General features: G+C 35.0%; 1 protein-coding gene across 1 annotated transcript; it reads left to right on the forward strand.

Moving 5' to 3' along the window:
- The first annotated feature begins 1,656 nt into the window (after positions 1 to 1,656).
- On the forward strand, positions 1,657 to 21,388 carry LOC150101555 (cytochrome P450 2J4-like). Its single transcript, XM_090400833.1, has 8 exons — positions 1,657 to 1,892; positions 6,004 to 6,131; positions 11,957 to 12,054; positions 14,903 to 15,204; positions 15,852 to 15,961; positions 17,553 to 17,808; positions 20,393 to 20,580; positions 21,059 to 21,388. The coding sequence occupies exons 1-8, from the start codon at positions 1,660 to 1,662 to the stop codon at positions 21,235 to 21,237; spliced, it is 1,494 nt and encodes a 497-aa protein (XP_090256959.1). The 5' UTR covers positions 1,657 to 1,659; the 3' UTR covers positions 21,238 to 21,388.
- Positions 21,389 to 22,699: the final 1,311 nt, after the last annotated feature.

A 22,699-nucleotide genomic window follows, 5' to 3' on the forward strand; every position in this document is an offset into this window, starting at 1 on the left:
CTCTCTCTCTCTCTCTCTGTCTCTCTTTCTGTCTCTCTCTGTCTCTCTCTCTCTCTGTGTCTCTCTCTGTCTCTCTCTCTGTCTCTCTCTCTCTCTCTCTCTCTGTCTCTCTTTCTGTCTCTCTCTGTCTCTCTCTCTGTCTCTCTTTCTGTCTCTCTCTGTCTCTCTTTCTCTCTTTCTCTCTGTCTCTCTTTCTCTCTTTCTCTCTGTCTCCCTTTCTCTCTCTCTCTCTCTCTCTCTCTCTCTCTCTCTCTCTCTCTCTCTCTCTCTCTCTCTGTCTCTCTCTCTCTCTCTGTGTCTCTCTCTGTCTCTCTCTCTGTCTCTCTCTCTCTCTCTGTCTCTCTCTCTCTCTCTCTCACACACACACACACACACTTCCCCACAGCTTGTAGCTTGGCATTTGCTTAGAAGATTCTGCGGTAAAAGTGCAACTCCTACTTATATATGGGATCTGCTAACTCGACCTTCACTTGAAAATCTTCATAAAATGTTCGTTGTGATTTTCTACTCTTGGAAGTTGTATATTTGCTTAGTGAGGATGTGCGGACTAGAATTTTTGCCAGAAGGGTAGTGGATGACCGGATCGAATTACCAGAAGCAATTGGGACTGTGCTGAGAGTAAATGAGGGTAAAGAAAGTTATGAAAGTTGAAGTCTTCTGACTCCATGGAGATACAAGTATAGTAATAATAATAAACTTTCATTGCTGTGGAAGAGATTAAACACTTCATTTGTTGTTCATATAAATTAAAGTTGCTAATATATTTCTTTCTGTAGAATCAGATGATGTTTATTGAAACTGTAAAAATAAGTTTATCTGGTGATGGTGGTGACTTTCTATTCACACTAGAAGCGGAAGATTCTTCCGTCAATCGCCATGTCAGTTTCTGTAATCATGAGAATATTCTTAGCGATTCTTTTTTAAAGTGACATCAGTTAAACAGAACAAGTACATTAGTTAAAGAGGATTAACAATTTCTTACATCGTCGTTTGGTTTTCACCAAACCACTGCCACTCTAAACAAAGTTAACATTTTTAAACGAAACACAATATATGTGTTTCGTTTAAATCGGTGGTTACAGTGTCAGAATATGTTCAAACCATGGCTCCATTTTAATTACCTTGAGAATTACGAACAACAACAGTTACAATAATTATCATTATTTAGTGACTTCATTGTTGACTATAATAAAATATTCCATGATAATAAAATATTTCATGATAATAAAATATTTCATGATAAAATATTCCAACAGCATACATATTAAAAATTTATGCTTAAATCAAAAAATACCCTTAAGGAGTTTGGATTTGCAGTTCAGACTCATTAATTCAAAATATAATTAATTATCAACTAAATCTGTGTTACGATAGTTTGAATTTGTTGACCAGGGTTATTTGGGAAAACACTTCGCACTTATTTTAATAACTACAATCAGTTTTGCAATTTTTTTCTAAAACATTTATCAAGATTTTTTGCTATACCCAAAAAAAGTTTGACAAGTAGGCGGGCTAACAGCAACGCTAGTTCTAAATACGAACCAATTATCTTAAAGCGAAATGTGACGTCATCTGTAGTTACTATCAAAATCAAGTTGGACGTTGACCAATTTAGCCTTAGCTCGCTAGATCGGGGTGGATGCATAAACACTTGCATAAATGAATGACGTTTTGCGGAAAATGGATTTCAAAAGTTTCAGTGAATCTTTTGTGATTACTGTGTGTTTAGCGATCCTTGTATATTTCCTACTCCAGTTTTTGAAATTAAAAAAGTTCAAAAATCTTCCGCCTGGTCCAATAGGTTTACCTATAGTGGGTTATTTGCCTTTTCTTAGCAGATTTCAACACCTTGATTTACAGAAGCTTTCCAAGAAATATGGGGACGTCTTTTCGTAAGTATTACTGTGGGTGATGCGAATATTGACTTTCTTTTATTGTTTTCCATAATTTTCAATCGTTTGCAAATATTCGTCATATTGCTATAATTGTTTGCTTTCAAAAAAGAGAAAAATTAAGTACTCAATGATTTATAAACTTTGCAATGCTCCCAAGTACGATAACCATTATAAAACTATCAAATATAATTTCCTAAGCTATTCACATATTCTTAAATACAAGCAAGCACAGTAGTTAACCTAGCCTTGAATATGAGTCAAGAACAAGTGATGTCGGTGTTATATGAACATAGAACCGCACTGCGGTAAAATCACGGCTGTACTTCGAAGCCTCAAGCAAAATTTTGAGGTGGGGTTGAATTTTTTCTTTTTAATTGTGCTTCTTTCTTTAATTTTCGTAATGGCATACGTGATTTGCTTATCACAATGCAAAAGAAGGTAGGAAATGGCAGGATTATAAAATATAAGAAGCATAAAGAAAAAACTCAAAGCTACTGATAGCAACTAAAAGGCCAAAACATGTTCTCAAACAATTCAAAATTACAATCAGTTTTAATATTATCTAGATTTAGGACAAAATATTTTTAAAAAGGAATAACAACTTCAAACTACAGAGAATCAATATCAAAGAAGATCTGAGCACTCAACTAGTTATTTAGATGACTTGGAAAAACTTAAAAAAAACTTATATACGAAACTTCAGAAACTTAAGACAAAATCTGAACGGGCTTATGATTATTCCAAGTCATACTGGCGCAATGTCTGATATGATTACGTTGTCTGAGATGGGGGTCAAATAGGAAATGATAACAGTGTTTATTTTAGAGATGCATATTGTAATATCAGAATAATTTATATAAAAACAACGATTGAATGCTCACAAACAATTATGTTATTTATTTTTAACATATAAATCACATGACTCCAGAGCAGATGATTTTAATGAAGAGCTAGAAAGACTACCGGAAATGCATCAGAAGTGTTTAATTTCTATATAGCAATGTAAACAGGCTTCCTTAAAAATCCTAGAGAAATGGAAGAATATCCAATGCAATTTGGGCTCTATCAGTATGTTTCTAACTAGAAAAATAATCGATATAATATATGTAATCATTGGCGCACCCAGGGATGGGGCCAAGTGGGGCCTTGGCCCCTCAAAAGAAAAAGAAAAAAAACACTAGAAAAATTTCCAAAAATCTTTTCCTAATTAAATTTTTTTTTGTTTTAATTTATGTTGTGTCATGTCTTCTATTTCTATACTACTTATGAATTACCAGTCACATAAGGTGGGAATACCCTATAGCTCTCGATAAGCCTGGCCGCTGTGAACGCAAGGTGCGCGAAGCAATGCTCGGGTGCTACTTCGTTTGCCCGAGCTGGGTCAGAGGAGATCACGTGTATCATGTATTGACGATCACCGCAGATACTCAGTCATAGCGCGCATGTAATGCGTAGTGTGTATTCTCAAATCGTCTACTCAACTCGGCCTCCTCAAGATTAAATCTTGAGTGCGCCACTGTATGTAATGATCATGTCTTTATTAGAAACCAGACTGAACAGATGAATAATGAAATCGGAATATATAAGTAGAACATAACAGATTATTTTCCTATAATATTCAAAATAAAATTCATTACAAAGGAAGGCCATAACAATATAAAATATCCCTGTGGAAAAATTAGTCGCAAGGCAATTCCTTACACAAAATGGGAATTATATGAAGCTTCAAAAGCAGATGAATATCAGCAAGCTATGTGGCGAGATGATTTGTTTCTCCACTAAAAATGTGCTAAGAAATATAAACTTCAAAAAAGAGGTTCTATTTCTGGAGTTTTTAGTTGCGCGATCAGGCAAACAGGACAATAAAACACGTGCAATATATATATATAAAGAATACTTATAGGAAAACCCTAGAATTACGGTTACTAAATTTAAGGATAATCGGAAGGTCTCACCGCTTAAGTGCCTATTCTTACAAACACTGACGACGATATTAAACTACTTACCGAAAAGTAATAATTGGCTTATTATATAGGAAATTAATGCAAACTAAACAGAGAATAAATGCCAATCATTGAATTAATCTTTCTGTATAATAAAAAAAATGCAGAGCGGCCATAATTAAAGAAGAAGTTTTTAGAGGGCTGCAGCAAAAAATGTATTGGAAGAAATTCAACCAAACTTGATGTAAGTACACTCTGGAACATGAAGTTTTGATTTACAGAAGATAAAAAAATAGTACAAACTTCTACCACCATGGGGAATTTGGTACTATACGCGGGTGCTTTGGGATTAATTAAACAGTAATTGCTATAAGAGACACAACAAATCAAATTTCGTATGCCTAACAGATGTGGTTCAATATGTCCTCCTTTCAGATGTTCTACATTTTGGGAATGGAATTTTCTATAGCGGAACGTAGCAGATCTGCATTAGGTTGCCTGACATGCTGCGTTATTCTGTCTTTCATGGTTGCTAAATCATGAATATGTCCTTCATACATCACGCATTTCAGATGGCCCCAACAACCAAAAGTCACAGAGGATGAGGTCAGGTGAACGAGGTGACCATGCTGTGGGACGTGCACGACTAATCAGTCTGTGTTCTGTGAAGTGTTTTCATCACATTCGCTGTACCGGTAATCCAATGTGAGGTGGTGCTCCATCCTGCATGAATATGGTAGAGTCAAGGCATCTTTGCCGCTGCAGTTGTGGAACGACAAAGTTGTGTAGCATCTGTCGATACCTAACAGCAGAGACCGTACAAGTCATTTTTTCTGTCGGGCGACGTTTTTCGAAAACGTAAGGACCGATAATAAACGAGGCAGCGAAACTACACCACACTGACTTTCCGTGAATATAAACGGATCACGTGAGCGTTATTCTTCGCCAAATACGACAATTATGTGAGTTAGCACTACCGTTTAGATAACAATGTGCCTCGTCACTCCACAAGAACTCCGCGGCCATGCATCACCCATCTCCATTCGAGCCAGGAACGTTAGGACAAACTGCAGTCGAGTTTCCGCATCACCGTGAAGCAAATGTTGAGTATGGAAGATCTTGTTGGGGAAAAACCTCAGCATTTGACGCAGAATTTTCCACATAGTTGAGTATGGCATGTCCAGTTGCCTTGATATCCACGAGCACTGCTGGATCTTTGTGCATTGTTCATTCCGTGTTCCACTAGATCAGTTGCAACTTCGTCAAATTGTTGAAGAACAATCCCCTGGATTCACTGATAAAGATGCGCTATTTTCAAACGGTTAAAATGATTTTTCGAAGATTTGTTATTGTCATTGGACCTTTCCTCCTATCCTTCAAATGCCGGAATTCTTGAAGCGCGGCGTTAGCGTTAACGCGTTGCTGATAGTAAAGCTTCACTAGCAAAACGCGAATCGTTTCGGTGAAACAGATTCGCATTTCACCTCAAACGTGCTTCACCGAACGTTTCGGTGAAACGTTCGCCGAAACGTTTCACCGAAACGGCATCAGTACGTTCTGTGTACTCATGCACTGTTCATGTGCGTGGCTGAGATTGAAAAAATATCATCATACTAAGAACAGGTCACGTGCACTAAATTTTGCGTTTCAGCAAGTTGGAGGCGAAAAAATAAAAAGTCGATAAGCAGCTGTCATCGACTTTTGTTCGATGCACCATAAAGAATTGTTAATATTTTATTCCTAGATTTAAGTCTTCACATACTACTGTTTGTAGACGGATTATAACGAATTTGATATTCGTGGGAAATATCCATAATAATCAGAACAGTGGCCAAATAAAGACAGTGAGAGGAGTTCCATGTTTTCATTCAGCACTATACTACTGATTAAGATTAAGTTTGGTAGTTATATTATAGCTTGAATAATTAACAATTGATTTATCGCGAATTATGGCATTAGCTATTATTAGCATCCAGTTATTCTATCACTAACCAAATAACTTGATAAAAAGCAGCAAATTTTTTCCTCCTATTAATACATCCTTTTTTGATGTCATATGATATCGTATTTTAATCCGAAATATGCTACATTATGTCTTTCTATTATAAAATATAATTCATTTTGTTGTTATTGTTCATATTCACTCCTTGATAATTTTTTTTCAGACTTTACATTGGACAAATGTATACAGTAGTGGTTTCCGATGGTGACATTGCGAGAGAGGTTTTCTTTAACACCGAATTGCTTGGCAAGCCACCTCTTCAGAGTTTTGATAGGATTCCTGGTAAAATCGGTAAGTAAACATTAACAATTAGAATTTTATCGTTGATGATGGTTAAAACAAATGTCAATTTTACGCTAAGTGATCGCTTTCTAATATTTATTACTGTAAAGTTTTGCATAAACGGTAAAGAACATTTTACATTACCGTAGTTACTGAGAATGTAAAATGAAAAGCTGTATAAGTTTAGGATTACCAAATCGTAGATTTATCTACATATACGAATTACTTGTCTTCTTTGACGCTATTTTTATTTAACTAGCATGATTTACCAGTAACAATAACGTCAAAAACAAAATTAATTCTTTATCCAAATATCCTACTAAATTCTAATTCCAACATTCTAATTATAACATTTGTTTAAAATACAGCTTGATTGACATACACAATAAAATATTCTTGAGGTTTGCCTGGAATTACCAATAATGCGATATCAGAATGTGTTCAGAGAGTTCGAAGAATAAATTGGGAAGGAATCAAATGGATGTGTAAACTTATTAAGCAAGAGTTTAGTAAGAAAATGATGATGTGGAAGTAATACTATGTGCATAAGGATGTAAATTATGAAACTTTTTTAAAATTATGTTATGTTATGAAAACAACAGTATGAAAATTATAAGCAGCAGGCTGGAATAGTCACAACTGTTGTACGGAGAGCAAAGTCTGAACATGAAAAGAAACTGGCTCTGCGTGCTAAAGACAACCCACAAGAATTCCATCAATATGGTGCAAGTAAAAGAAAGAATGAATATGAAAGAATAACTCTTCTAAATGTAGATCTCGTAAGTGTAACAGATGCAGAAAGAGTTTGTTCAACTAATGAGTGTCCATTTTTTAAAAGCTATCAACCTGGCTTACGCAAAATTGAGCTCACTGCTACCTCTTCACTGGATGAAAAATCTCAGGCGCATTAGGACGAAGTATTAGAGCAGCTGTTGCACAGGCTGAATAAGAATTCAGCAATAGAGGCTGATGGGATATCAACACAAGTGCGAAAAAATTCCTCAGCTGAACTGGGATGATATTAAACAACCTGGTCAAAGAGATAGCTGTACTATTCCTTTTACCAGGTTGTTTAATATGAGTCTCAGAACAGGAATGGAAAGAATGTTTGGTAATCCCATTGCACAAGGGTGGTGCAAAGACCGATGTACCCAACTATCGCCCAATTAGTATCTCAAGAGTGGTGGTGAATATTTTGAAAAATTGGTCAGGGCTCACATTCAGACATGGGTTGACAGTGAATCTCTACTTTGCAATGAGCAACATGGGTTTACTAAGCGAAGGCCGTGCTTTAGCAGCTTGCTCACATTCTGTAACAATTTTCCCGTTGACCTAGACAAGTAGAATGGATTGCACCAAGATACTTTGGGATTTGGCTAAGGCTTTTGACAGAATACAGCATGTTAGATTGTGGTATAAATGGAGAATATGGGTTTGGGTTAAGGAATATTAGCGTGTATAAGAGGATAGCTGACTGACAGGTATCAAAAAGTGGTATGGGGGGGTATGAGTCTGCATATTCAACTGTACATTGGGACGGATTTGAAATGCGACTTTGCTGATAATGAAAGATAGGTAGAGTAATCAGGAATGCTACTGATATGCAGTACTTGCACAATGATTTGAATTGGCTGGAATTGTGGACATAGTAAAATGGATGTCAATTCAATCAGTAAATGTAAAGTAATTCACTTCGGCATGATTAGATATCCAGTGTCTTATTATACTAAAAGGATTATGCTAGAAGAAACTGATGAGACTAGGGATCTTGGAGTGTTAGTAGATAACAAGTTGCAGTTCAGGGGCCATGTAGCAAAGATCGCAAATACAACTCAAAATATAATTGCAGTGCTAAAACGAACGTTCACATGTAAAGATAAGGATGTCCTTTTGTCTCCTTACAAGGTTTTGATAAGACCTTACTTGGATTATGTGCGAAGATTTGATCTCCTGTTTTCCGTTTTGATTCTGATATAGTGGTGGTAGTGCAAAGCTGAGTATTAAAAATGATATCAGGATTGTGGAATAATGGTTATGAAGACAGATTGAGAATTTGTAGACTGCAGACACTATCAAACAGAAGAAAGAGGGGGTGATATGAGGGGGTGAGACTTACGAACTTCTGAAAGGGTCATGCAAGATTTCAATTCATGGAATTTTTCAATTTATGGAGGATGGGAAAAGGACAAGAAGGAATCCTTGGAATCTGAGAATGAATGCTACTAAGAAGGAGGTAAGAGTTAGATTTTTCTCTAATAGGGTGGTTGGTGATTGGAATGGATTGCCATTGAATGTTATGAGTTCAAGCAGTGTGAATGAATTCAAGAATAATTATGATAGCTGGTAAGTGTAGTATATGGACTCCGATAAATCCCTGACCCCCCTGGAGGTCTCTTAATAATAATAATAATAATAATAATAATAATAATAATAATATACCAAAATGGGGAACTGTGATATATTCATATACTATAGCTGAAATTGGAAGAACGACGAGACAATGCACAATTCGATAAGAAAAAAAAAACCGAATTCGATTCTCATCGTGATAAAGATCTTTATATGGGCTATTTTTTATTCATTTGAAGATGAATTACTGTCTCCACTGTGTACTTTACATCTTAATCTCCACTACTTAATCTTTATCTACACACATAAATGCATTAACCACATAACGCAATCTGTCGTCCGCAATAGTATTTTCTGTCTGTAAAAAACAAAGTGACTGATTCCCCTTTATACGAAAAGAAAAAATCTACTTCCACCGTGTCAGATCGGTAACTCATCTTGGGTAGATATTCTATCCAAAATGAGTTACCTCCAATGGGTAGGAGTAGAGTACCTGACCATTGGAGGTCTTTCGTAAAAATAAATTAATTTAGGGCATTATTTTTCCTAACTAGTTCGTAACTTTTATATATCAAAGTCCAGTTTTAGCGGCTTTAAATACTTATCTAACTCCAAAATAAAGCACTATTCTTCCCAATTAGATAAAGCTAAAAAAAACACCGACTTCTTATATAACTGTGTCATCCAATCATATTTGGTACAGGAAGTGATAATATAATGTCTACGCTAAAAATAACTGGACTTTGATATATTAATCTTAGCGATAGACATTATATGGCTTAAGTTATATTATATGGCTTAAGTTAAAATACTTCCGTATCTCAAATACGACTGGATGACACAGTTATATATGATTGACAAACAGTAATATTTGTTTATCATTATCTTATTTTGAACAATATTCTTTTAATTTTTAGTTAGATAAGTGCTCAAAAAAAGCTTGATCAGAGTTCACTGAACGACAATTAGGAAAGTATCAGTCAGTTTCGTACGTGAAAGCAATATTTTTTAGCAAATCCAAATTCCTGTATTGGTCATTCGCAGTGTACAGCTGACCTTCACGCGCTATTCTTTGAAGCTTTTTGCCATTTCAAAATTCTACTTTATATTTCTTAAATAACGTCAACTATAGTTTTTAAATCTAAACAAACCTTCGTAGAAAGGAAGAGTATTTGTAAAACGAATTTATATCCTTCAATGATTAATAAATTTATTTGAAATATATTTTTCTTATTCTTAATTATGTGCTCAGTATTATCAATTTCTTGATATGCAGCCTCAAAGAGTGTACAGATATTATAATAGTGCCAAATAAAGTTTATATCATACTTGGAAACAATTTTCTACTGAAGTAATATCTACCTCTCGGACTTCCAATATAATCAGATCTTACCTGTTGTTCTTAAACGACAACTAACATCTGATGAGGCATTACTAATCGCATCGATCTCCAGATCATGTTTTTGATTTTTTTGCATTTTTTTTGCTACTCCGTGAAACTGCTTTCAAACCAGCTCTGCATACACACATTATTCAATGCAAACCCATTATTCCATTCTTCCAGTGATGCCATCAGTTCACTCCCTGAATTTTTCTCAGAAACCCTCAGATCTATGGGTTTTAGACTTTGATTAACTGTTCTTTATTATTTCTCCGAAGTTGAAACTGGTGTAAATACCGTCTTGTATGTAATGCAAATTCCTGTTTAATTTTGCCCTCTTCACTAAACATTATACATTATTTAATAAAATATATTACGTAGTCTATAGATTACAGGTCCTCCATTAAGAATGAAGTTCGTGTTGTTTTTTTCAAGTTCCTGCCTGTTGTTGTCATATTATTATTAATTTTCATACCAAATTTATTATAGCAGTTATTCAATTCATCGGAGGAATCTTGTAAACTTGGACCGAGTTTATTTAGGAGTATAACATCATCTACATAAAGTGCTGAGATTAACATGTACGATTGTGAATTCTGGTTTATTGTCAATTTTCATCATCCAGATACACATAGAAGTCATTGAATTCAAAACTTTTATTTAATACCGTGTTGGACCTCCTTTTTCCCGAATTATGTAGAATCTACGCCAAATCGCACATACGTGATTTGGCAAGGATTCTATAACATACGGGCGTTCACCAGATTGCCCTTTAACTAGCTCAGATTTGACGGAAAAGAACTTTGCTCCCGGATATGCTTTTCTAACACGTCCCCATTCTCAATGGGGTTCATGTCCGGACTTTGTGTAAGCCTGAAAAGATGGTGAATATCGCTGCCATGCTCACTGAACCACAGCTGAACAATTCATGCGCGATGTAAAGAAACATTATCGTGAACTACCATCACTTGCTGGATAAAACTTCAACATTATAGGTTGAACTTTATCCGCAGCAATATCCAGATAGTCCTGATATTACTTGGAGGACAGCAGGCCTTCCATCAATATCAGAGGACCCGTTCTGTACCAACAAAACACGCCCCACACCATGAAACCGCCTCCAGAAATGTGAGTTGTTTATTGTTTCATGGGATTCCAGTCAAACTCTCTGTCTACCGTCGGCACAGAACTCTTCTGACCACATGACTTTTTCAAGTGTAAGTGTTCAGTGCCCAGTCACATTGATCCTGATGCTACTGTAGACGAAATGTCCTGTTTTTCACAGAAATCAGTGGTTTCCATATAGGCATGCGACTGCCAAACAAACTGTCTCAGGACCACAGTTACGCCTTTTAGACAAACAAATGTGGGCTATTTTTCCACTGATTAAACACAAAGAATATCTCGTCTTTTGAGAAACCAGTGAGCTCTCGTGTTTTCAAATGTCGATGCCCGTCAGGCTGCCACCTGACGGGCATCGACAATAAGCCCTTTATCGAACTCCGAAAGATTCTTTGTTTTTTTCCATTGCGATCAACACTATTGACGATTACTTACCAGCAACATTTTAAAATAACTCACTAGAACATTATGAGCAGGTGACCAAATATTTTGCATATACACTGCATAAGTGACGTTTAAGTGTATCTGCATAAAGGTTCTAATTCAGTGGCAGGTATGTGTAGATAACGAATACCAGTAGATAGCATCCTCATCATACACTCTATTTTCCACCACATTTCCCTTGTTCTTATAGACGGGTCATATGAAAGCTGCACTTCATTCATCTGGGATTCGACTTAACCAGGCATTCTGAAAGGGGAAGTGCAGTTACTGTGAAGCATTTCACGGCTGTGATAGTCTGTTCTACCTTATTAAAATATTGATACGTACAGTATATACTTATGAAACAATTCCGAGTGAATATTTTTTATCACAGTTCATCGTACTTCTCATTTCATAATCTATCAAATTAATACAACCAGCCAATCGTTTTTCTCCATAATAGCCTCCAGAATATTTTTCCAGTTTTTGAGTTTGCATATGGTACTTTAATAATTTATAATTTACTAATTTAATAAATGTATAATATTCGTGTTTGTAGGCGTTGTTACAGAAAATGGGGAGACTTGGAGATTGCACAGGCGCATCTTTAATTACAGTATGAAAAACGGAAATGTCACAGATGAAGGCAACATACAGGTATGTACTAATTGTACACGCGAGTAGAATTAAAAACTCGCCAAATATACAACTTAAATCCGTGTTTAGAGGCTTAAGTGCTGTAGGACATCATGTTGGAGGCTTAATGGATTGTATACAGCCCTCTATACAATCTGTATACAATCCATTGAGTGCTGTATACAACCCATTAAGCCTCCAACATGATGCAAATGAAATATTACCGCATGAGTGAACGGAGGTGCATATCGTATGCTTTTAATAAGTACAAAGCATTGCTTAAATCCTATTATCCTTGTCTTTTTTCCTTATGAGAATACAGTGGCATGCGTAATGAAGCAGGGCTTATATTGTACATGAAATAACAGCATTTCCCATAATTCAAAAACATGTTTGTCATATTCCAGAAGCATACTAAAACAGCGTACTGAGTATTCTGCAATAATCTTCTATACGCGCAAAGCAGTAGCAAGTCTCTTTTGCTTAGAACCTAACATAAGATTTAACAATCTCTTCTTGAATTCAAAGTTAAATATTTCCAAAGAACAAACAGTGCGATAACCCATGTCATTTTCCTTCCTACCTGTGTTAAACAAGTTATTCACGAAGAGGGATCTACTAAGGAAGAGAACTAGTATATGTCAAGAATTCTAAGTGCCTTTTTTATCTTTCTCCTAAGAATTCAGGAGAAAGATAAAAGAAATTTGCACACAGAAATGCTTTCTACTACGAATACTCGCAATCACTTAATGCCCGTCAAGTTAGCATACTTTTACCATACTCAGAATTATCAAATTCAGTTGGTGTGTACATGAAAAGAATACATAAAAATAAAATTTAAGTGGTTATTTCTTTTTGCTTTCACATTACTTATTAAATAGTAGAATCAATTCATCAATTTCTAAGCATCCTAAAGAAAAACTAGTATTTTCATGATTTCACTGTATTTAATTTTTAGAAAACTGAATAGCTCTTAAATATCATTGATATCGCTCCACTCTCATGTACATCCAACCTGTGAAAAGACTGCAGTGTGATACATATTCAAGAGCAGGAAAATGTCTATTTCATTTATCACAATGTCTAATTCCTCAAGAACCAACACCGTTTTTTTTTTAATATTCGAAAACTTGTGTTGCAACTTGAATATATTTAGACACCATGTAGCAGAGTATATGCCTAGGAGTGGGGGGGTGATAGTAGAACACAGCAGGCACTATTGAATTCACGTTATGGCAAGGAGATTGGTGGCTCTCCGCAGGAGCAATATATCCAACATCACCTCCTCTCGTTGCATTTCTCTATTTTGTTCCACTATTTCCAAATCAAGCAAAGTAGAAGGCAACATACGATAATAATATTATATAGATAATTATTAAAACTTTCTCAAAAACTAACTAACAAAAATAATAAAACAAACAGAATATCCTGAAAAAAATATACGTTAAAAAATACTTTCACAGTCATCTCACCAAAACGCCATAAAATACTTTAATTTCCAAATTACACACTTCATGATTTCTTTTGCCACAAGGTGGCACTAGTGCCTTTGTGAGAACCGATATTGCTTGCCATAAAAGGTTTCCTTCTCCCATTTATTAACGTTCACAAGCTACATTTACCACGCTCCAAATTCCAAAAACGTTTTCTTCCGAAGTTTTACTTTCTGCAGTTCGGTTACCTAAACACTAAAATCATCATCTTCCTAGATTACTTCAATTTCCACAGCTAAAAGTGGCTTCCCTTTTCCAACGCCACTGGCTAAGCTGGAAATCATGTAAAACATTTGTATTAGCAATAACTTAATCCAAAATATACGTTTTTTACTCCGGATACCTGCTAATCCTCAATATCCCCATAATACTCTTCATTTTTTGTTAACCAGTTCTCCTTCTAGATACAGCATAGATGTCTCCTCTCCTCTTGGCAACTCAGATCACAATTTTGTACAAGCTTCCTTCGTCACAGATCATCCATCCCCAAATCACGCCCAACCTTTTCCTTTGGCACTACAAAGGCAAAAGATGAAACAAACTCGGATTGGCCGTTTAAAGGCATGCATTTTACCTCCCTTCATTTAAAATTTCAGCCTACTTCCCGAGCCATGATTTTAAAACCGGTTTATAGTTCTCAGTCTACTAAAACACGCAAAGACAAGACCATCTGCAATTCCAAATCTAGCTTCGAGAGGATCAATAACGGAAACTTCGCGTCCTTTACTGATACTAGTCATACATTCTGTTCCCTTGGAAAGGTCATAGGATATAACTTGTGCTTACTTGAACTTTCCTCATTCATATGCCACCATTGTGACAACACATTAGGATAAAGGTGATCTCCTGGTGTTTTCTTCCTCGAGCTCTTGGGGTGATGTTCAGACAAATCGGGACCTGGCATACCAAACCAGAAAGAGACTGTCCCCTTTTCCTAAAAGACAAAGGATCTCTCTGTAAAAAAAATTAGCAGTTTGCAATCGGCCAAATGTCTTTGCTACTAAATGCTTTTGCTATCTAAGTTTGTGTGCGTGCGTGCGTGCGCATTTTATTGCCAGTTGTCTTCGGTTATATTTCCTTCTCCCTGAATTTTCGATATAAATCTTTTATAATGCAAGAATGATTGGCTTAGTAGAGGAAATTATTTTTATTAATACTTAGTTTCAGAAAATAAAAAAATACAAGATCATTATTTACAGAATTATAATAACAAATGGTGTAATACTAGCATTGAAAACTAACCTATTTCCCGAAGCGAAATAACTTTAAAATATATATTCTAAGCTCAGTTAATAAAAGCATAGCAGATACTTTTACGTTTGATATAATTCCTCTACCTTTCCTATAATATGAAGATCTAAATATTTATGTTTTAGGAGGAAATATCTTTGTTCCTGAAGATGATTGACGAAACCAATGGAAAGCCCTTTGACTGTAGAAACCATCTTTCTAAAACCGTTCATAATATTATTTGGTATGCAGTTTGTGGGGAGAGATTCAGTTACACTGATCCCAAACGCGTACTGCTAGACGATGCCTTGGATGCAATGGATAAAGTGGGTTTCCAAGCAGGCGCTGGAATTTTCATACCGGCTCTTCATGAGTTGTCAAAACTTCTGAATGTGGGCGAAATTCCAAAATTGACGCCAGTTATACAGAAACTGAATGAGAAAATTAAGTAAGTCAACATGATTTAAATTTCTTATTATGCGATAATTAAATATATTAAATTGTCGTTTAATTTACGGAATTTAATTTATTTTTGTGGAGCTTCTAAATTTTAATTGAAATATCAATTTCTAAAATAGACTCCTCCTTTTTTATTTGCTTTCTCAGTGTGTAAAGAATTTTTAAAGAGTAAAAATTAACAAAAAATTACATCGCGTGTATATTTCTTGTATTTACGTGTTTTAATAAATTATCTTTTTCATAATTCGTATTTTTGATTATATTTCAATTGGTTACGTTAAATTATTTATAGTTCATTCTTGCTATTTCAATGATTACATACACATGTATTGGTTTTTATCTTCGATTTTTAATCTCTTGCGATATATTGAAATCATTCGTAACTCCATGACATCCGGGCATATTCATATTTGTTCTTTTTTATAATGCACTTAAAATCTCGAGTAATAATATTTTATTTGAAATATTCTGTTTCAAAGCTTAACTAGTTCATACTGCTATTTTCATTATTGGCAATCATTTTATCGCTATTTTATTATTCTCAACGTAACTAATATAATATAATTTCACTATTTGTTAGCAAAACGAATCTTATTATTTATAAATGTATTTCTTTCTAAACATTTTTCCTTTAAGAGAAAAGATTAAGTTGTTTAAGAAGGTGCAGGCCTCAGGGAATGGAAAGTTCCTTGAAGGAGTTCTAGCAGAGGTAGAAAAGAACTTTTTAACGGAAAAAAATACAGAAGGTAAGCACTTAAAATTTTAAAAACACAATATACTATTAGGTTTTTGTTACTCCATTTATTAGTAACATTTAGGTTTGTTTGTTTTACGTTAATGTACTATGTGTATAGTTTGAAAAATGAGATTTCTGATTTTTTTTTCACTGGCTACGAAAACGGAAGGGTGGCCTAAAAATAGTTTCACATGGGTTGAGATAACATGTGTGTAATTAAAACTAAAAAGGACTAATGCATGACTGTTGGCAGTGTGGTTAGTTTATCGGTTTTATCAACAAACAGAGTTGAATTTCATCATCCATTGTGAGACCATTTCTTCGCTTATTGGTGGTTAAAAAATCCAACTTGAGTCTCTAGAACAGGGTTGCGAATTTTGTAAAAAAACCTAGAAAACTTAGAAACATTACATAGATAACCTTTAGTGGAAGGAGTCACAAAATCTAGAACGGTTTTCGCCAGTCTAAAAATCTGACACAACAAATGGCGTAATTGAAAAATGAAGCTAAGTCTACTTCTAGGTTATACCATAAACGGTGGGTACCGACAATTGAAAAAAGCATCTTTCGATGTGTCTATATAGTAATATGATGTTGAGGACGCTGTCATACTGCATTATTACAAGCAAATTACAGTCGATCATTTTCAAAAGTTGTGCCTCCCACGCAGGTGTGGCCAGTGGACAAATGTAATCGCTTCCACCTCAGAGCCAGACTGATTAGAAATATTCTCTTTTCGCTTTGTTTTTCGTGTTTACTTTCTTCCTTTGAATTGAGGACGAATCTGATTATAATTGAAAATCGCTTCAACTTGCATGACAATGCAAAGCCACATATTTCAGGTGAGATATCTTATCTTATAAAGGGAGCAAGCACTCTAACCTTTCCCATACAGTCCCGATATGTGCCCTTCAGACTTCGTTCTGTCCTCAAAATTAAAAGAACAACTAGCACCATTTATTCATCAGCAATAAAAATATTCTTTTTTTCCCCAACGCGTTGAACAGCAGTGATAATCAGAATGGAGTTTATCCTGTAGGGCGTACATGTTAACTACTTGATATAAGAACAGGCAGTGTGAAGAACTTTATAAACGGCTTTCGTTATCTTTACTTTTTTTTCCTGTCGTACTATCCTACAGCAACGCTTCGCAAACGTATGTTTCGGAAAGGTGATATAAGCAATTTTTACGATAACTACGCCATAATTTAAAATAATAAAAATAATTTTGTGCTCTGGAATTAATAGTTTTTACATTCGATGTCATATGTAAGAAACAAATTATCGGTAAAAAAATTCATTCCGTAAAAAAATTCATTCTTACATTATTATTGAAAAATATGAACACTTGTTCGTCTCTTAATGTTTTGGTATTTTAAAAAGTTTAAAAAAATTATTTCTTTTTCAAATTTTGCGAGACTTTAATTATTCTGTTAATCCATCCCACAAAACATAAACTCAGAATCACATATTTCCAAACCATTGCTAAATTTAAACACATGTGAATCGTATAAGATTCAGTTTTTCAAAATACCTAATTTGCACAATATATTTCCAGCAATACTATTACTAATAACAAAAATATTTTCTTTTGCTTTCAGAAATTGTTGTTGGACCAAGTGCGCGAGTTTTCTTATTGGGCGGAACAAACACGACAATTACGTCGCTTTCCTGGGCTGTGATACTGCTGTCTGCTTACCCTGATGTGCAAAATCGTATAGCACAAGAAATACAGAACGTTGTGGGAACGAACAGGAAAATCACTCTTGCAGATCGCAAATACCTCCCCTACACGCATGCATTCATATTAGAAGCACAAAGGTTTATAACTATATTACCATTAGGTGTTTATAACTAGTAAGTATCACTGCAAAAAACGTAATTTGATCAAGGAATACTAATTTTGGTGCAAAATATACATATTGCTGTTTTAAATACTCTAATTGTAATAAAATATTACTAAATAAATCATGGAATAAAGAGAGAATTACAATGGTGTCCTATAGGGATTCAATTGTCAAAGATATGAAATCTGAACAGGTTCTGAAGGGGCGTTGGAGAGAGAGGATATTTAGAATGGCTGTGGAGAGAGGGAGATGAGGAGGAAATACAGATGAATGTGATGGTCGGAACGAATGATTTTCATGGTTTAAATGATACAGCACGGAATTTGAGAATGTTATTGTAAAAGTGCTTAGGATAGAGTTAGTACACGTACCGGCCACTGTATTTTAAACTTTTATTTATCTATGTTTTATTTATCTGTATCTATGCAAAACGCACATATGCGTTTTGCATAGATACCACAAGGTATTGGATTGCATCTACAACAAACCGTGTTTACCCAACATTCTTTCACCTGAATTTTGAGGGAAGAAGATTTTGCTCCCGGATCTGTTTTTCTAACATGCCATATACATTTTAAATGGGGTTCAGATTCGGCCTTTGAGGTAACCAGTGAAGATCAATAGAAGTCGCTGTTCAACCAACTTCAGCCAAGAACAATTGTGTGACATGGACAACAGTAGCACTGTTGTCCATGAGACGACCATCACCTGCTGAAAGAAAGCAACATTTCAGGATGCACGTGATGGGCAACAACGTTCAAATATTCCAAGGAGGACACCTGACCATCCAGCAATATCAGGGGTCCCATTCCATACAAACAGAACATACCTCACACCACGATGCCACATCCAAAAACTTGAGTTGTATGACCAAGGAAAACTGTGTTCATCGCTTCATGGGGTCTCCCTGCAAACTCTCTGTCTATTATCGCTACAAACAAAGTGCCATGACTCGTCGGACCACATGATTTTTTTTCGAGTCTTCTAGTGTCTAGTCACGATATTCCTGACACTACTGTAGACAAACTTTTGGTTCTTTGCAGAAATCACTGGTTTCCGACTGCCAATACCGATCCTGAAATCCTTGCGCATAAGTCGGCAGGATATCCGTCGGGAACAGCCTTCATTAAATGCTTCGGTTCGTTTTTGCACACAGGAAGTGCTACGTGTCTGTACAAGCCTTTTCAAAAACGACGACGATGTCTTAAATAAGCAAAATGGGTTGTTTTTCCACTATCTCATCGTTTGAGAAACCAATCAGCTCTACTGTTTTCAAAATCGTGGCTCCAGCAAGACTCTAGGATTGCAACACAATCAGCCCTTTATAACTCCCAAAGAATCTTTCTTTTTCCATTGTAATTAATACTATTGACGACTACTGACCAGCAGCACTCTTTAATAGTTGTCCAGAACACGTGGTGATGCACGTGACTAAGTATTTGGCATATACGCTGCATCAGTGACGTTTACGTACCATTACACGTACCGGCCAAAATTTAGTCAAAATGCATTTGACTAAGTAAAATGCTTTGTGAAACAGTATCGATCTAAGAAATCAGTTATTGAGTATGATAGATATAATTAGTTGATGTACAACAAACTTTCTTTCGTTGCTGATGATGTCAAGTTACTTAAGGTCGTCAATTGTTCAGAGAACCGAAGTTATTTGCAGGTGATCTTAAAATATTGAAACAGTGGACACGAAAATGGAGATTAAAATTGAATGGAGACAAATGTATGTCTAATTCTGTACGCATAAAATGCCAGATGGATATAAGTTGATTTATATAAGGATTTGGCGTATTTCGATTGACAGCAGAAACTGAAAAATAAAGTTATGGCCCTTTTATACAAATGTAATCAGTCCAATACTCGATTATGACTGGTAACTTAACTCACCGAGGGTTTTTAATGGAATGGGATTGTTGTCATGATAATTATGAGGATTGGTTAGTTCTAATATGATTTAAAACGAGATATAATCGAAGTTTATAAGAGAGAAGAAATCTGTTGCATTTGGCTGGACAAAGTTCTTTTTACTGTTAGTATAGAAAATACTGGAACTTCCTTCGCTGTGGATTATAGAAGCAATGAAGTAATTTATGAATTGAAGCAATGACATTACGAAAAAAAAAGTTATGGCTGAGTAACAGACCATTTAAGTATTATGTATACTTATTATCCAATTTGGGACTGTTTGCGTCAGTATTCTTGTCTTTGCGTAGATATATGCATGGACAAACAAAATAAAATAAATAAATGAAAAGATGAGAGAATGGACGAAAGAGAGAAGTATATTCGGTGTTTATACACAGACTAACCTATATGTGGATTGTAAACTTTGTGTACGCGTATCGGTTTGCCACAGTTAAGTACTGACTTATTGGTTCGCCTGTTTTCATTTTTCTTCCATTCAATTAGTTGGTTTCAGATAATTCTAGATTTTTATGGAACTCATACCCACGAACGTTTTTTGTAAAGCAATGTATATGTACATTCGTTAGCCAGTTTAAAATAATATATAATAAAAGCTTTTTCACATAATAGAGGTAATATTATACAAATGGGTTATTTTTATGTTTTTCTTCTTTCAGCGCTTTGGATAATACTAAAGTTGGTGGATTTGACATTCCCAAAAATTCATTTGTAACAATTAATGTCTGGCAAATACATCGCAATCCCAGATATTGGGATAGACCCGATGAATTTCTCCCAGAAAGATTTCTGACTAACGATGGCAAAGGAACAAGAAACCTTCCTTATTTCTTGCCATTTGGTTTAGGTAAGCACTGAACATCATGACCTTTAAAACATTTGAAATTAATATATTCTGTAATGCAATTACAGAATATAAAAATGTCACGAAATAAAGATTTGATTTCTAGGACAAAAATCACTATACATCTAGTACAAGTCTACGACTCTGAACAACTGATTTAGTATGCCAATAAGAAACAAAAAGAAAACCTCTTTAGAGTTTTAATGAATTTAATAAATATGTCAAATTAAATTTGGAAACAGAATAAAAAAAGCCGGTATGGGAGCCATTTTTTGTGTGATTGTATAACTAATTATGGAAACCAGAAGTCTTAGTAAGAATGTTGTAGTTGGTGGATTGAGTAATAGAGACAGAGTTATAGAGTAGGTGCCCTCCTCGATGAGTCTTTGGACTCCCTGGAGGTGTCACGTAATAATAATAATAATAATGAATTTTATTCTTTATTAAAAGAAAGGAAACATAATTGTTTTTATTCTTTCAGGGAAAAGGAAGTGCGCAGGAGAAATCTTTGCCAAGACGATGATATTTTTTTTCATTGCCTCCCTTGTACAGAAGTATGAAATAAAAACGCCAGAGAACAGCGTGCCAAATCTTGATGCTCAACAGGATCTCACTTATAAACCAATACACTGCAAATTATGTTTTTATCCCAGGAATTAATAAATATATTGCAGTCTTTTAAAATTACAACAGAAATGTTCGTATCGATGATCATGAATTATTACGTTTTCTGAGGAGAGTTTGTTATTTTAAATTAATTTTATTCTTAAGGCACATTTTTGTAATTTATGTTTATAATGTAATAAAAAATGTATATTTCTTGTCATAAAATTTACCTAACTAGAAACGAGCAAATATAAACAGACTAAATATTATCGAACTATAAGTTTACATTTAGTCATCATGCTTCAGCCTGATTGGCCAAGTGGTCAGTGTATCCACTCTCTAACCAAGAGACTGCGGTTCGAAAAACCCCCTGTGGATATTTGTGTTTGTTCTACTGTGGAAAGGGCATCTGCGACCCTACCACTTCTTTTAGAAGAAGGCTTCATTCCCAAAAGCGGGTGAGGGACGGAAGCGACCATACGATGTCGACTGACGTCAAATGTATTTTTTTTATCATGCTTCAAAGATTATACTAAATATATTGAAACATAGAATAAAATCAAAATTTAATGTCATTTAGATGGAACAGTTTAGATTCCAGAATGAAAGGGAACTACAGACGCAATCCCATAAGAGTTGGAGATGGTAAAGAGGCAAACTCGATTGTTTCGGTTGTTTTGAACTATAACTACGCAGTTAAGTCAGTGTTTTATTGTATGTTAATTGTTTTAGTTCTTCTGTCCTGTTTAGTGGAATAGGAAACCAATGTTTTCGAGAGGAGGGGGGGGGGGAGGCTGTACCACAGCCGTATAAAGCCAGTTAACTGAAATTCATTTGGAAAGTCCTTTTAAAGGCACTTCACGTTCTGGGTGGATTTGTTTAAAAGACCTGATATTAGAATCAAGGTCTTTCCAACAAAGGAATTGTCGATATCGACGAAGCTATGGAAGGCAAGATGAGGAGCCAACTAAAATGATTTTAGCAGTATGGAATGCTGGATAATTGTAAACATGCTAATTGTAAACATGGAAGATGTAACAATTTTTTGTTACATCTTCCATGGCAATAGTCAGCTATGTTTGTTCACAGTTTTTGCATTAACACTCTATATCCGTGGTTCTTAACCTTTTCGAAGTCACGAAACACTTTTGATTAAAAGAAAAATTTGGGGCACACTAAAAGCATTAGGATAATAAAATTAAAACTAAAAATATGCATAGACTTGCCTTTTATAAAAATGGAACTTATTTGAATGGGATACTTGAGTTTGTCGGATTTTACAGATGTCAGCAATATCAAGTCTAATATGTGATATAGCTACCCTCATCTCTTCGTCTATATTAGCAAGTCTTTCACGCCTTTTAGTTTTTATATTGAGAAACCGAGCTCACACAAATAGGATGTTGAAAACTAATAAAATTTTCACTGATGTTGTAGAGAGCTGGGTATTCGGCTTGTACAAAAATTCAAAATTCTTCAAGAGTTATTTCAGAAAATTTCATTTCTACACTACGAT

This window comes from Typopeltis vanoorti, chromosome 11 (genome assembly GCF_054136105.1).
Source record: "Typopeltis vanoorti isolate ZY-2024b chromosome 11, IOZ_Tvanoo_1.0, whole genome shotgun sequence".
Taxonomy (NCBI): Eukaryota; Metazoa; Arthropoda; class Arachnida; order Uropygi; family Thelyphonidae; genus Typopeltis; species Typopeltis vanoorti.

Bases quoted from the DNA above. Each gene is read 5' to 3' on its own strand.
- LOC150101555 (XM_090400833.1), top strand. From the start codon at position 1,660: ATGAATGACGTTTTGCGGAAAATGGATTTCAAAAGTTTCAGTGAATCT. The intron at 15,962-17,552 runs GTAAGCACTTAA...TTTTGCTTTCAG, and splicing joins AACGGAAAAAAATACAGAAG to AAATTGTTGTTGGACCAAGT. The intron at 17,809-20,392 runs GTAAGTATCACT...TTCTTCTTTCAG, and splicing joins CCATTAGGTGTTTATAACTA to CGCTTTGGATAATACTAAAG.